Consider the following 15,466-nt stretch of genomic DNA (forward strand, 5'->3'; position numbering starts at 1 on the left):
AAGCCCTACGTTTGCCATGTACATTAAACATATCTATAGGGCTATATTCACTCATTGGATGTCCACTGGCCTTCATTGGCATGATGTGCATTTTTTTTTTCCTTAAAGTGTATAGAATAGCCTGTTTGATTGCTTTCTATGCAGAGGCTTCACTCTTTAATACAGCATATTGGCATACATTGAAGCTTTCTGTCGAAACAGAACTTAACCCTTTCATGACCGGGCCCAAAAAAGGCCTGAATGTCCAGGCAACTTTTTGTGATTTTGTGCACTTGGTGGTTTAGTAACCGTAGCTTTTTGTTTGACTACCAAAATAATTTTTGCTATTTTTTTATTTTCTTTTACTTGACACTTAGGACTTTTTATTAGAATTTTTTTTCGTTTTTGTTTTCTTTTTTTAAGTTTAATTTGGAGGAAAACCGATAATTATTATTAAAAATTATAATTTTTTTAATTATAGCTTTTTATTTCTTAAATATTAAAACTGACACAAAAATTAATTATTGCAATGGGTTCCCTATTTTGTGACGATCGTTTTCATATATAACATGTATAGGTTTGAGAGAATGGGGCGACTATGGTGACGTTTTCTGTTAGCGACTGCATTTTAAATTTTTTATTTTTTTTACTTATATTTTAATTTCTTTTTGGCACATATGTCCACCAGGAGGTCATTAAAAGGCCTCTGGAGGACACTGACCTTTTTTTTTTTTTTTTTCCTTTATGGGGCATCCACAGGAACCTCAGTTACAGGGGAAAACAGCCCCCTGTGGGGGCATGACACAGACAGAGCTAGCTGATCAGGGTCTCCTTAGACCCTGCACCTCTGCCCCTGCTCCAGACAGCCCCCGGGACTAACAGAGGAAGCGGCTCTGCCATGCGCTGGTTCAGCGCTCTCCTGCCGGCACAGGAGAAGGCAGAAGCGGTAATAAACCGCTCCTGTCTTCTCCTCAGGGTCCCTGTTGTGTCTGTCAGCCGGGGCCCGACCTGCTAGATTGCAGGAGCTTTAATCCCAGAGCTGGTCAGCGCTGGGATTAAAGCGCTGCTTGCACATGTATATACGTGCTATCTGCACAGGGCATGTGCAGATAGGACATATATACACAGTGGGCAGTCGGGAAGGGGTTAACTTTCATATACGGTAGATCAAATGTCTTCACAGCTGTTTGTAAACTGATTTAAAACCATTACCCCTGTATGCTATTTTCATGTTTAAATATGACCTGGATCTCCCTTCACATCACATTGCATGACCTGCCTCTGCACACCAGGAGTTGCTCTTGGTTTCACTGAACGTTTTTCTTGATTTTGTTGTAAATCGTATCAGAGTCGATGAGAAGAAAGAGGAATATACAGGCGTTCTTTGTGGCCTGGGATGGCAATACAATAATCTCGCAGTTTGGCCCGAACATGACATTGAACTGGCTTTTGATGTCAGCATCAAAATGGATGACCTACTTAAGGTAAACTGGTGTATAATGGATCATCTGCTCTTTTAGTTAAGAGGCAGTGGCCCTTGTAACCAGACTGCGTACTTACGTTCTGGGTATGGTTGTTCCTAAGATAAGGTCATGACTACTGATGCCTGGGACCCGAATGTGCAGTCAGGCTGCAGCAGTCACCTGAAAGAAGAATTTGAAAAATATGCAACTATACCCGCTGCAAAAGCTGCAGCTTTAGCCTAGGGTGTCCCTTTAAAGGGGTGTTCCCGTGGGTTACATTATTTTCAGTAAGGGACAGAATAAATTAAAGAATTTTAAATATTGCTCACCAATCTCCACTGCTGTTCCAGTGTTCACCTGGTCCCCACTAGTCAAAGACTTTGACCAGTGGGGACTTGGTGATTGTTGGAACGGCAGTGACGGGGGAATTGATGACACTTTTTTTAAGCTCATTCTGCCCCTTTAACATCTTTATATGCACGTTATTGTATATCTATATTTGTGTTACGTTTCACAGATAAATCAGATAAGATCTTCTGTTAACAAGATCGTTTCTCAAAGTTTTGATGGTACCATCGGTGGGAGCGACAGGACTGCAAGGCTCCAGGAAGGTGTGCGAGAACTTCTGCTAAAGTAAGACTCTTGGTTTCCTTGTGGAATCGAGATAACGGGTGTGGGGTTCGCTAATGTGGATTGCACGTTATGTTAGAAAGGTTTGTAGACAAAACAATAGACATTGGAAGACGCCATTCTCATCCTAGATTTTGTGCATCAGTTGCTATTTTGTTGATTGGGTTAAAACCTATCATCCATATCTAATGAACGAGTGCAGAACATGTCAGGACCTAATTAAAACGGTCTACAGCCGCATGCTCAAGATACGGGACAGTTCACTAATTATTCTAATTAATGGATTTTTTCTTTCCACTGATGGCGTATTGAGTTGCCTGACACAGTTTGGATCTATGGTAAATTGTATTCTCTATGATCAGAAGGATTCATCTACTGCTAATTAAAGGGAATCTGTCATCAGAGACCTCCCTATCCAGCTGTCTGCCTAGACATACAGCTGTGGTTCACCTGTGATCCTTTTTGTTGATCTGAGGCTCCATTCCTGAGTGATGATACTTTTTTTCTTAATATGTAAATTAGGCCTTTGCTGCAATAAGGGCGTCACGATTGCTCTTGTTGCACCCAAGCTCCACTCATTTCTGTGACCAGCTACTTTGATTGACAGGGCCAGGCACTGGCCAACCAGAGAGAGAGAGGGGCTGGCCACAGAAAGGAGTGGAACTTGGATGCAACAAGAGCAATGGTGACACCCACATTGCACCAGAGGCCTAGTTTGCATATTATGAAAAAGTATCCTATATGGCTACTGTTCGTATATATTACATAAATGTATTGTATGCAGATAGGGCTGTATGTGGTCACTAATGGAGCGATTGAATATCAATATATCACAGTGTGGCACTGATCCCTCTAGGAATTAGAACAAACTGCTATATTGCAATATTGATCTTCTGTCACGCCATAGGAACATTAGTTACCATATAGGCGAGGGCCTTGCCTTTGGCTGCTGCTGGACCAGATTTTATTGGTATTTTATTATAAGTTATATTCATTTTTATTTGTGAAATTTCTATTATTATTTTTTTTATTGTGTTGAAGAGGACAGGTCATCAATAGTAAAAAGCGGACAACCCCTTTTTAATATTGCTGAATAGTTCTACCACCGTCCATACCACCAGCTAGGCTATTTTTTATATGATGTGATGCCTGCCTTATTTGAACCTTTGGTAACTCAATAAATATTGGTATATACTTCTTACATCTGTGATATTATTACTGCCATAGCCAGTCCCACTTACAAATCTTTCACATCTTACACTAGTTGCACTTAAAGGGGTATGATGGTCCTTTTATACTGATGGCCTATTCTCAGGATAGGCCATCAATATCTGATTGTTGGGGATATGACACACTGCATGATCAGCTGTTCTACAGTATCTCCAGCACCGTCCATTGTCTGTGGTGGACAGAGCTGGTTGCTCCGGTTACTACTCACAACAGATGGAGCAGTGTAGTTCTAGTGCCGGAGCTACTGCAGAACATCTGACCGGTAGGGGTGTGGGGGGTTCAGACCTCTGCCAATCAGACAGTGACGGCCTATCCTGAGGATAGGCCATCGTTACAAAAGTACCTGAAAACTGCAAGGTTTAAAGCGAACCTTTCACCAGGATTTCACTTAATAAACTATTACCAGTACCTTATAGATTATCCTCATTGTGTTTCAATGCATTCTTGTGCCGCTTTCCTGGGATGTATATTCATGAAAAAAACGACTTATAAAGTCCTCGTTTCCAGCTCCTGAAGTCACGCTAGAAGTCAAGGGGGTAGCCCTTCCCTCACTCCGGGCTGTAACTCCCCTGCCCTAACCCCTCCTCTAAGCAGTGTAACTGACACCCGGCTCAGGCGTCCGCCTGTACAAGCGTGGTCCCGGCGACTGAGCCGGGTGTCAGTTACACTGCTTAGAGGAGGGGTTAGGGCAGGGGAGTTACAGCCCGGAGTGAGGGAAGGGCTACCCCCTTGACTTCTAGCGTGACTTCAGGAGCTGGAGACGAGGACTTTATAAGTCGTTTTTTTCATCAATATACATCCCAGGAAAGCGGGACAAGAATGCATTGAAACACAATGAGGATAATCTATAAGGTACTGGTAATAGTTTATTAAGTGAAATCCTGGTGAAAGGTTCGCTTTAAACAATTTTAGTCAATGAGCCTTCTGCCGTTGTTTCAGTTGTCTGTACATTACCTTTTTTTTTATTTTCCTCCCATCTTCAGCTTGTTCCAACAAGAGAAACCTCGAGAAGTGACACAGGCAAAGTGGTACGATAAGCTTTACCAGTGGAATCAGGTAAAAGGTCATATTTGTTCAGTAAAGTCCACTCTGAGATCTTCACTATACTGCAGATTTAGTACGGTCCTGGTCTGATCAGCATTCTGAGATTTCTTCCTACAAGCTGGCTAATGAAAAGGCTTCAGAAACAAAATGATCTCGCTGTTGCAAATACTGTTCATGTACATTGCTGCAGGATGCTGTATTCTTTGGCCACCTCTGTTCTCTTGATTGGTGGGCATCCTAGAGAGGTGAGACCCCCGGCTGTAAGACATTTATGACGTACCCAGAGTCTGTGGTGGGGAAACCCTCTCACACCACTTTAATGATTATGTCAAGAAATTTCATCTTATTGCAGTCAGAAGTGATGCCACAATAAGGCCGCTTCCACACGATCAGTGCTTGTGAGCCAAAACCAAGTGTGGGTCAGAAACAGAACATGTGCAAATCTGTCCATTTTACCTTCTCTCTGTACAGGCTTGGATTCTGGTTTGGGCTCACGATCACTGATCAAACACAGCCTAATCCTGCAAGGAATGGACGGGGATGCAGTTGACTATTGTACAGTCTTCAAGCCAGAGCTTTACTTCATTAAAGGAGTTGTCTCACCTCATACATTGGTGCCTTATCACTAGGATATGCCGCCAGTGTCCAATAAGTGCGGGTCCCACCTCTGGGACTTGCTCCTATCTCCAGAACAGGACCAACAAAGTAAATGGAGAACAGCCCCACATGCGTGGCCGCACTCCTTTGATTTCAACGGGAGTTCCGAAAATAGCCAGCGCTCTGCTGTTTCTGGCAGTCCTATAGAGGTGAATGGAGCAGTGGCAGCGCTTGCGCGGTGCTCTGTTTGTTCATTTCTATGCACCTCCCACAGATGGCAGTGTGCTCGCTCTGCTTATTTCAGAACTCCCATAGAAGTGAATGGAGAGCATGGGGGGCATTCTAAAGATAGTTACAGGCCCATCTCTGGAAAATGGCACCTGTCTGACATTGGTGGCATATCCTAGAGCAGTGATGGCTAACCTCCAGCCCTCCAGCTGTGGTGAAACTACGACTCCCAGCATACTCCATTCATTTCTGTGGTGTTCTGAGAACAGCCAAGCAAGTGTGCCTCTTGGGAGTTGTAGTTCTACCACAGCCAGAGTGCCGGAGGTTAGCCATCACTGTCCTAGAGAGATGGAGGTGACACAACCCCTTTAAGACTTTGAGAACATTTTAGTAACTAATTTTTGTAATCATTTTTCCTTGTAGACTCCTGTATATGGATGATGATAATGATGTTTGTCATTTGAGACGGGGCATTTTATTTTTTTTGCACATCTGTGTCATGAAGTACTTTACTTTGAAATGGAGAGCATTTGCAAAGCTAAACCAGGTCATCAGACTGGATTATATGTGTGACACTTGGATTTGGCATTTTTTATTTTAATCTTCAGTATTGCCAGGAGATGCCGTTATCAGAATTCATTCAATTTCATAAAGTAATCCTCTTGCTTTGCTGGGTTAGCATGTCCTTCCAGTTCCCTATTAAGGCAGGATTAACTGTCTGGAAAAAAAACAAAAACCTGCACTTTCATATACACAGCCCCCAGCTCTCAGAGGAGGGGGACATGCGTTAATATGTATTTCCTAATTATCTCTTCTTGGCACACTATTTAAAAAATATATATGTGTAAGTAGATCATTGCTCCTATAGCTGTATGTGTGACAAATCCTTTAACTTCACATAAAACTTTTTAAATAATATTTTTTATGAGCGTAGCAGAAGTGCTGAATACAGAAATTTACATGGGTATCACATTAGAGATGCTGGTTTAATAGAATGTGACGATTTCTCTATGCCAAGCGTTGTCCATGGGCTCCTTTTGGCAACGTCCCCATGCACTGCAGCAGTTTGGGGCTATGGTCCAAAGCATTGCTTCTGCTACAGCAACAGCAGATATGTCACAGATTATGCAACTGGCGTGGATAGAATATATTAGTGCAAAGCTTGTGTGCATGATATCTCTACTGTTCATATCTCGTATGTCCATACCTGTAGAGGTATCCTCAAATACCTTCTCCTGGGAGGGTCTAGGCATTCTCCCAACATGTTAACATTAATGTGCAATGTTTATAATATATTATATATCCTTGTGTAACTGATTGTATGTAAACTATTCTCTTGAAAACTCCTAATAAAGATTATTGAAAGTAAAATAAAGATAGAAAATGAATATATAAGGCTGGGAAGTATCAGGCTACTTTCACACTGGCGTTTTGGCTTTCCGTTTGTGAGATCCGTTCAGGGCTCTCACAAGCGGTCCAAAACGGATCAGTCTGAAAGAAAAAAGGATCCGCTCAGAAAGCATCAGTTTGCCTCCGTTCCGTCTCCATTCCGCTTTGGAGGCGGACACCAAAACGCTGCCTACAGCTTTTTGGTGTCCATCTGACGAAACTGAGCCAAACGGATCTGTCCTGACACATAATGTAAGTCATGCAGGGATTTGAGAAAATAAGAGATAGGCAGCACTGCCAGACGTCAGAGATGTAATGATTACCCGGTCCCCAACACCTGTCACTTTTACACTGTAGGTGGTGCACGACCTCAATAGTATAAGTATGCAGATATGGAAGATAATAGAACAGGCGGCACTCACCAGCGTTGATAGACGGTTCTTTATTCTTACAAAAGTTATAAGAAAGGCACTTCAGGCAGGAGCGTATGGTGCGGTAAGACACAGCTGAAGTGCCTTTCTCTTAACTTTTGTAAGAATAAAGAACAGTCTATCAACGCTGGTGAGTGCCGCCAGTTCTATGATCTTCTATATCTGCACACAATGTAAGTCAATGGGGACGGATCAGTTTTCTCTGACACAATAGAAAACTGATCCGTCCTCTATTAACTTTCAGTGGTGTTCAAGACTGATCCGTCTTGGCTATGTTAAAGATAATAGAAACAGATGCGTTCTGAACGGATGCAGACGGTTGTATTATCTGAACTGATCCGTCTGTGCAGATCCATGACGGATCCGCTCCAAACGCGAGTGTGAAAGTAGCCTTAGTAGTGATGTACTTGGGGATCTGCGTCCAAAACCTGCATGTGTGAACACTGGTGTTGGCTTTTGTTTCAGTAAGTTGTTTGAGATGAGGAAATCACCATTGCTGCTTCTACTTAAATGCCAGACTTTCATGATATAATTATTTATTTATTTTATGTACTTTATTCAACTACTTACAAAGGACCCTATCTGGGAAGGGTTAAATTTATTACTTGAACACTGCTGCCTATACGGCTACTAACAACTCTTGTCCCAGACTAATAAAACATAACTTTTACTTGTTTATGTTAAAACACAAGTGAAAATAACAAATTGTGAGCGACCTATAGGGTTAAAAACTCTGTACCCATGAGACTTGCTATGTATAAGGGAGCACTGCGGTGTATGGATTGGCGGGAGTGCACTATCACCACTCAACCACACACCAGCATCCCTGCTGTATAAACAGATTCCAACAGTGCCTGATAACTGCTTGGCCCCCGTGTCTGGAGTATACACACCAAGATTTAGCAGACCTAAAGGCCGCACATATTAGTATATATATCAGGCACGCAGGTCCCTGCATTGAGTTCTTGCAGGGACCTGCGTGCCTGATATATATACTAATATGTGCGGCCTTTAGGTCTGCTAAATCTTGGTGTGTATACTCCAGACACGGGGGCCAAGCAGTTATCAGGCACTGTTGGAATCTGTTTATACAGCAGGGATGCTGGTGTGTGGTTGAGTGGTGATAGTGCACTCCCGCCAATCCATACACCGCAGTGCTCCCTTATACATAGCAAGTCTCATGGGTACAGTGTTTTTAACCCTATAGGTCTCTCACAATTTGTTATTTTCACTTGTGTTTTAACATAAACAAGTAAAAGTTATGTTTTATTAGTCTGGGACAAGAGTGGTTAGTAGCCGTATAGGCAGCAGTGTTCAAGTTATGTACTTTATTCAGCGCTACTATTTCTCGTTCATTCCATTGGGGGACACAGACCATGGGTATAGCTTAGAGATATTACTAGGAGGGACACTATGCAAAAAAAGAAGCTCCTCCTCCTCGGGCTATACCCCCAGGCACCTCCAGGAGAACTTCAGTCTTTGCTTAGTGTCCGTTCAAGGAGGTTGACATTTATTCTTCTCCTGTTTGTTATTTTTTTCTGGTTTCAGATGGGGACGCAGGTCAGCATTGCGCTTTCCTGGCCCCTGTGGAGGGTCTGCCACGGTCTTCTGAAGGTTCCTGGCTACCTCCCATTCCCCCACAGAAGAAAAGTGGATCCAGGCTCGACATGTTAGCTCTGGCATCCCACCAGCTGCTGGGACACCTGCTGCCTACCCTCCACCAGAGCACTGCTCTCCTTGATTGGAGTCAGACGTCTGAAGAGGTGAATCCCTGCTGGTCTGGACATCGAGGGAGCATGCTGTGCAGATAAGTATTGCCTGCTTCAATCTCCCTCCTTTCCCCCCCCTCCCCCCACCCCTTCATGTCGTCTGTCTGGCGCTCTGTGACCTGAGGTGAGCTAGAGAAGGACCGGCTGGGGGCATTTTTTCCCGTTGGGAGGGGGCCTTTCTGGGGAGGGCTGGTGATTCCACTGATACCTGACTGCAGCTCAGACTATGGCCGCATCGGCGGCAATCTTGGCACTGAAGGAGTGTATTTTATCTTATGGCCGCTGCGCTCTCTGCAGCTCCCGCCGGCCTGCTCCTCCCGATATTAACCCCCGCTGCGCCGTTTCTGGCGAAGGGGTGTATTTGAAATGCGCGCGCGCTTATTTCGCGCCGCAATGACGCGTCCAAGGGGGCGGAGCCTCGGCGTCCAGCTCTGTCTCTCCCTACGCCGGAGACTCTGCTGGATTGCGGCCGTGCAGCTCCTCAGTTCTCGGTGACCGGAGACTTCTGCTGTTGCCTGGGTGGTAGGAATTGCAGCAACCTGGTAGGAAATCTTTTTTGGAATACCATCATGCCTAAACCTGGGGCCCCTAAGCCTTCCAAGGCTTCCTCTCAGGCTCCACTGGAGTCATGTAAAATATGCCTTAGGCCTTTTTTTGTCACTGGTTCCTGTGACTCATGCCCTGCTCCCGGACAGGATCAGCCTCCTTCTCTTGCTCAGCCCGGTCCTCCCTCTGCCCCTGCGGATCCAGCGGTACCCGCCTGGGCCTCCGCCATGTCTAATGCGGCAGCTGATCTGGCCTTAGTTGCCAAGGCAGCCATGTCCTTCATGGAGCGCATGGCGGCTACTACTCCAGTGGCATCCACCACTCCATCCCCTCTCAGCGACTCTCACAGAGGGCGTCTGACTTCTAAAAGGCAGCGTGAGCGGCAGCATTCCTCCTCGGATGACTCCGCTTCTCCCCCTCGCCTTGAGGCATGCCCGGTTGACTCTCCCCCTCGCAGGGAGCGCAAATCCGATGGGGAATTGTCCGGATCGGACGAAGTCACGGAGCGGGAACCCCTGCCTAAGCTTTCCACCATGGTAACCGAGTTGGTGGCAGCTGTCCGTGACACTTTTAATATACAAGGGGATTCTCCTCCCTCCACTAGTCGGGAGTTCTCCCTTTTTCCACCCAAGAAACAGGAGTCCGCCGTGTTCCCTATTCACGAGGAATTCACTGCGGTCCTATCAAAAGCTTGGGATCGACCTAATCAAAAATTTTCGGCCACCAAGCGTATGGATACGCTTTATCCTTTTCCAGCTGACACAGTGGAAAAGTGGACTTCTTCCCCTAAGGTAGATCCTCCGGTGGCCAGGTTAGCCAAGAACACGGCCCTTCCCGTCCTAGACGGTTCCTCTCTGCAGGATGCGGTGGACAGACGTTTGGATTCACTTTCCAAGTCCATCTTCTCGCTGGCGGGCGCTTCCCTGCGACCGGCCTTTGCGTCGGCTTGGGTCGCCAGAGCCCTTACAACGTGGCTGCAGCGCCACCACCAGGATCTGTCAGAGCAGGACGCCTCTGCAGATACTCTGGATTTTATCATCCAGATGTCTCAAGCGTCTAAATATCTCTGTGAGGCTTCAATGGACATCGGCTCCCTCTTTGCCCGTATTTCGGCCCTCTCTGTCATTCAGCGCAGGGAGGTCTGGCTGAAGGTGTGGGATGCTGATGCCTCATCCAAGCGATCCCTCGCTAACCTTCCCTTTGAAGGGTCCAGGCTCTTTGGGGCTCAACTAGATGAATTCATTTCTGCCGCAACAGGGGGCAAGAGCACTCATCTACCCCAGCCCAGGACCAAGCGTCCCTTTCGGTCTCGGCCTTCAGGTTTCCGGGGCCAGTCCTTTCGTCGCTTCTCCACTGCCAGGACGCCGTCATCCTCATCGGCAGGGGGGTCCCAGGACTCCCGCAAGAAGCCTTTCTTCAAGCCCCAGCCTTCTTGGCGGCCTCGGGCGCAGTCAGCCCGTCCTCCTGCTCCCAAGCAACCCTCCGCATGAAAGGGTGCCCCCACCCCTCGTGGTGGGGGGCCGTCTGCTCTCCTTTCAACAGGTCTGGAGGGCTCACGTTCAGGACGCCTGGGCTCTGGAAGTGGTGACGTCCGGCTACAAGTTGGAGTTCGCGTCCAGCCCGCCGGAACGTTTTTTCCCTTCTCGCGTTCCGGGGGATCCAGCCAGGGCCTCGGACCTCTTTTTTGCGGTCTCCTCTCTTCTGGACCGTGGTGTCATTTCCCCCGTTCCCCCAGAAGAACAAGGGACAGGTTTTTACTCAAACCTGTTCGTTGTTCCAAAGAAAGAGGGGTCAGTGCGTCCAATCTTGGATCTAAAACTTCTCAACAAGTTTCTACGGGTGCGGAAGTTTCGCATGGAGTCCCTTCGCTCCGTTATTGCTTCTCTGCTTCCAGGAGAATTTCTCGCGTCTGTGGACATTCAAGACGCCTACTTGCACGTCCCTATTGCAGAGTCCCACCATCGCTTTCTGCGCTTTGCCATAGGGGGGCGTCATTACCAGTTCGTCGCCCTACCTTTTGGGTTGGCAACCGCCCCTCGAGTTTTTACGAAGATTCTGGCGCCTCTCATGGCGCTTCTTCGCACCAGGGGCATCTCTTTGTTACCATACCTAGACGACATCTTGATAAAAGCTCCGTCTCTTCCACAGGCCGAGGACAGCATCCGAATCACGGTTCAATCCCTGGAACGGTTCGGATGGCTGATCAATCTCCCCAAGTCCTCTCTGCACCCCTCCCAGAGACTTTCGTTCCTGGGGATGATCTTGGACACCTCGATTTCTCGGGTGTTTCTTCCAGATTCCAAGGCTTCCCAGATTCGTCTGGCAATGGTGCTCCTTCTACGCTCTCCACGTCCCACCATTCGGGAGTGCATGCGGGTGCTGGGCCTTATGGTCTCCTCTTTCGAGGCGATTCCGTACGCCCAATTTCACACTCGTCCGCTACAACAGATGATCCTTGCCCTCTGGAACAAGAACCCTCGGGGTCTAGACACTCCTGTTCGTCTGTCCCGGCAAGTTCGAGCGTCTCTCCCTTGGTGGCAGTCTCCCCTGAACCTATCGTCAGGAAAGTCCTTCCTTCCGTTCTCCTGGACGATAGTCACCACCGACGCCAGCCTCATCGGTTGGGGAGGTGTTCTCCGGAACCTCACAGTTCAGGGTGTCTGGTCGACGGAGGAATCCCGTCTCCCGATAAACGTTTTGGAATTGAGGGCGATTTTCCACTCCCTCTCCCATTGGACTCCTCTCCTGGCGACTCGCCCGGTGCGGGTTCAGTCGGACAATGCCACGGCTGTGGCTTATGTCAACCATCAGGGCGGGACTCGCAGTCGGGCAGTAATGCGGGAAGTAGCGAGGATCCTCTTATGGGCGGAGTCTCATGTTCCAGTATTGTCGGCAGTGTACATCCCGGGAGTCGACAATTGGACGGCGGATTTTCTGAGTCGCACCAAGGTGGATCCGGGAGAGTGGTCTCTCCATCCGGAGGTGTTCGAGGACATCTGCCACCGATGGGGCCGTCCGGACGTAGATTTGATGGCTTCCCGGCTCAACCACAAGGTGCCGGTGTATCTTGCCCGCGCTCGAGACCCACGGGCGGACGGGGTGGACGCGCTGGTATTTCCATGGCAGCGGTTCAGCCTCCTTTACGTCTTCCCTCCGATTCCTCTGTTGCCGAAGGTGCTGCGCAAGATCGAGGCGGAGGGGATACCAACCATTCTCGTCGCTCCGGATTGGCCTCGTCGCGCCTGGTTCTCCAGCGTCGCTCGTATGTTGGCGGACGTCCCGTGGCCTCTGCCCGACAGAGAGGATCTCTTGTCTCAGGGGCCGCTCTTCCACCAGAATTCACGGCAGCTGCGTTTAACGGCGTGGCTGTTGAGACCGCCATCCTGAGGAAGAGAGGCTTCTCTGATGCGGTGGTAAGAACCATGATCAGGGCTCGAAAGCCGGCTTCTTCACGAATCTATTATCGCACCTGGAAGGCCTTCCTGGTGTTTTGTGAGAAATCGGGCTACTCGCCCCTACGTTTCTCTGTCCCAGTGGTGCTGTCTTTTCTCCAGTCCGGCCTCGACATGGGTCTGTCGCTCAGTTCTTTAAAGGGTCAGGTTTCTGCTTTGGCTATCTTTTTTCAGAGGTCCATTGCCTTTTTGAGACCTGTAAAAACCTTCCTGCAGGGGGTGGCGCATTCGGTTCCTCCGTATGTGCCTCCCTTGCCCCCCTGGGATCTCAACTTGGTTCTGCGCGCCCTTCAGGCGGCGCCTTTTGAACCTCTGAGGGAGATCTCTCTGGTTTTACTCACCTGGAAGGTAGTTTTTCTGGTGGCCATAACCTCCATCAGGCGAGTTTCGGAGCTGGCCGCACTTTCCTGCCGGGAACCTTTTCTGGTCTTTCACCAGGATAAGGTGGTGCACAGGCCGGTGCCTTCTTTTTTGCCCAAGGTGGTTTCTCCCTTCCACCTTAACGAGGATCTTGTCCTGCCCTCTTTTTGTCCTTCTCCGGTGAACCCCAAGGAATGTGCTCTCCACTCCCTGGACGTCGTCAGGGCCCTGAAGGTGTACCTGGGGGCTACCGCTTCCTTCCGGCGTTCAGACTCTCTCTTTGTGATTCCTGAAGGGTCCCGTAAGGGCCTGGCGGCTTCCAAGGTCACCGTGGCGCGGTGGATCCGTTCCGCTATTGCTGCGGCATATCGCGCTCGCGGCCACGTTCCGCCGTCGCGGATTACCGCTCACTCCACAAGGGCAGTGGGTGCTTCCTGGGCTAGACGCAATCGCGCATCCGTTTCCCAGTTGTGTAAGGCGGCCACTTGGTCGTCCTTACATACTTTCACAAAGTTTTATCAGTTACACTCTCTGGCCTCGGCTGATGCTGCTCTTGGGCGCAGGGTATTGCAGGCTGTGGTTCCGGTTTGACTACTGGACGTTTATTCCTGGCGGTGTTGGATTTGTTCTTTTTTCCCACCCCATGGACTGCTTTGGGACGTCCCATGGTCTGTGTCCCCCAATGGAATGAACGAGAAAAGGAGATTTTTGTGAAACTCACCTGTAAAATCTTTTTCTCGTAATTTCCATTGGGGGACACAGCTCCCGCCCCCTTTTTTTTGGTTTACGCCTTAGGGTGTGCTGTGTGATGGTTTCCATAATGTTTTGTTTCCGTTCTCCTTCTCCTACTGCTTTTGCAACGACTGAAGTTCTCCTGGAGGTGCCTGGGGGTATAGCCCGAGGAGGAGGAGCTTCTTTTTTTGCATAGTGTCCCTCCTAGTAATATCTCTAAGCTATACCCATGGTCTGTGTCCCCCAATGGAAATTACGAGAAAAAGATTTTACAGGTGAGTTTCACAAAAATCTCCTTTTTCCGCAGCCCTTTACAGACATTAGCATCACACTGTCCCCAATGGGGCTCACAATCTAAGGTCCCTATCAGTCTGTCTTTGGAGTGTGGGAGGAAACCCAGACAAACACGGGGAGAACATGCTAACTCCATGCAGATGTTATCCTTGGTCTGATTCGAACCTAGGACCCCAGTGCTGCTAACCACTGAGCCACCGTGCTGCCCCTATCACTATTTTAATATCACTATAGCGTGAACTTTTTACGTTTTCTATAAATTTCCTCCGGAAGCCAAATATCTCTAACTTTTTGTGAGTAGTGTATCATTTATATCATTTATATATTTTCCACCAATTAAATTCGGATAATGATACATTTTTCTGTAATCAGTTTTGAATTTTTTTTATTGCAACTTTTTAAAATTGTTTACTGTACTGTACATGGTCATGGGGGCAGCCATCATCTGAAGTGCTATTAACAGCATTCAAAGATATTTTTTACAGCAGCCACACAGACCATAGGAACTTGTAGTCTGGAGATGTCCTTTGGCTTCTATGGGAGAGTTTTATTAGCCTGCACTGTGACCTTTGTAGAGAGGAGATGAGCTGCGAGCTTTGCCGATTGTGAATGGCTGATCCTGTAGTTTATCCATCTATGTCTGTCTGCCTGTGATGATGGGATGACTGCTGAGAAGTGATCTCTACAGAACAGAAAGTGTCTTCCTGTCATGAGGCTCAGTGTGAAAACTGTAGGATTTTATTTGTAACACAAACAGTGACGTGAAAAAAATGACCCAAAATTTTTTAAAAGTCTATTTAAAATAAAAACTTATTTTATACAATAGGTCATCTACTGATTCAATTGCAAAAAATTGTCAGTCTAAAAATAACATTTCGTTTTTGCCTTTATTCACAGGTGGACCCAAAATTCCTCATAAACCAGACGGGGAGAGTGGAAGAAGAAGCCATCTGTTCATATATCTACCAGTTGCATAGAACTGTAATGCTAAATCCCTAAGTATTCTTAATATGGCTCCCGAAAATGGGAGGCATTTGAGTTAAAGGAGACATGAGACATAATGATTATGACAGTGTGATACTGCAGTATATAGTTTGTGGTGTTTGTTTTTTTGTTTATTTTGTTTCTTGATTTGCAAATGTAATGAAACGGTAATAAACCTGTTGGATTCATGGCAAGATATTCTTTCCTCGTTTACTTTCCTCAGGATAACATTGAGAATATTAAGGTGGCCATACACATTCTTTTTTTTTATTTTTATTAAATCTTTATTGTTTTAATAATATTACAACATCGACAATTACAAAATTTTTCTATTTTTA

At 47.1% G+C, this 15,466-nt stretch overlaps 1 protein-coding gene and 1 long non-coding RNA gene across 2 annotated transcripts in view; both read left to right on the top strand.

The window, feature by feature from the left end:
• TDRD9 (tudor domain containing 9) overlaps positions 1–15,309 on the top strand; it is a 147,551-nt gene extending 132,242 nt beyond the window's left edge. Inside the window, exons 34-37 of the mRNA XM_040410868.1 lie at positions 1,328–1,463; positions 1,960–2,075; positions 4,286–4,358; positions 15,042–15,309. Coding sequence (XP_040266802.1) covers positions 1,328–1,463; positions 1,960–2,075; positions 4,286–4,358; positions 15,042–15,143 — 427 coding nt within the window. The 3' untranslated portion in view covers positions 15,144–15,309. The remainder of the gene's footprint in view (positions 1–1,327; positions 1,464–1,959; positions 2,076–4,285; positions 4,359–15,041) is intronic.
• LOC120981392 overlaps positions 1–15,466 on the top strand; it is a 643,721-nt gene that overhangs the window by 427,929 nt on the left and 200,326 nt on the right. The window lies entirely within an intron of this gene.

This window comes from Bufo bufo, chromosome 11, assembly GCF_905171765.1.
Source record: "Bufo bufo chromosome 11, aBufBuf1.1, whole genome shotgun sequence".
Lineage (NCBI taxonomy): Eukaryota > Metazoa > Chordata > Amphibia > Anura > Bufonidae > Bufo > Bufo bufo.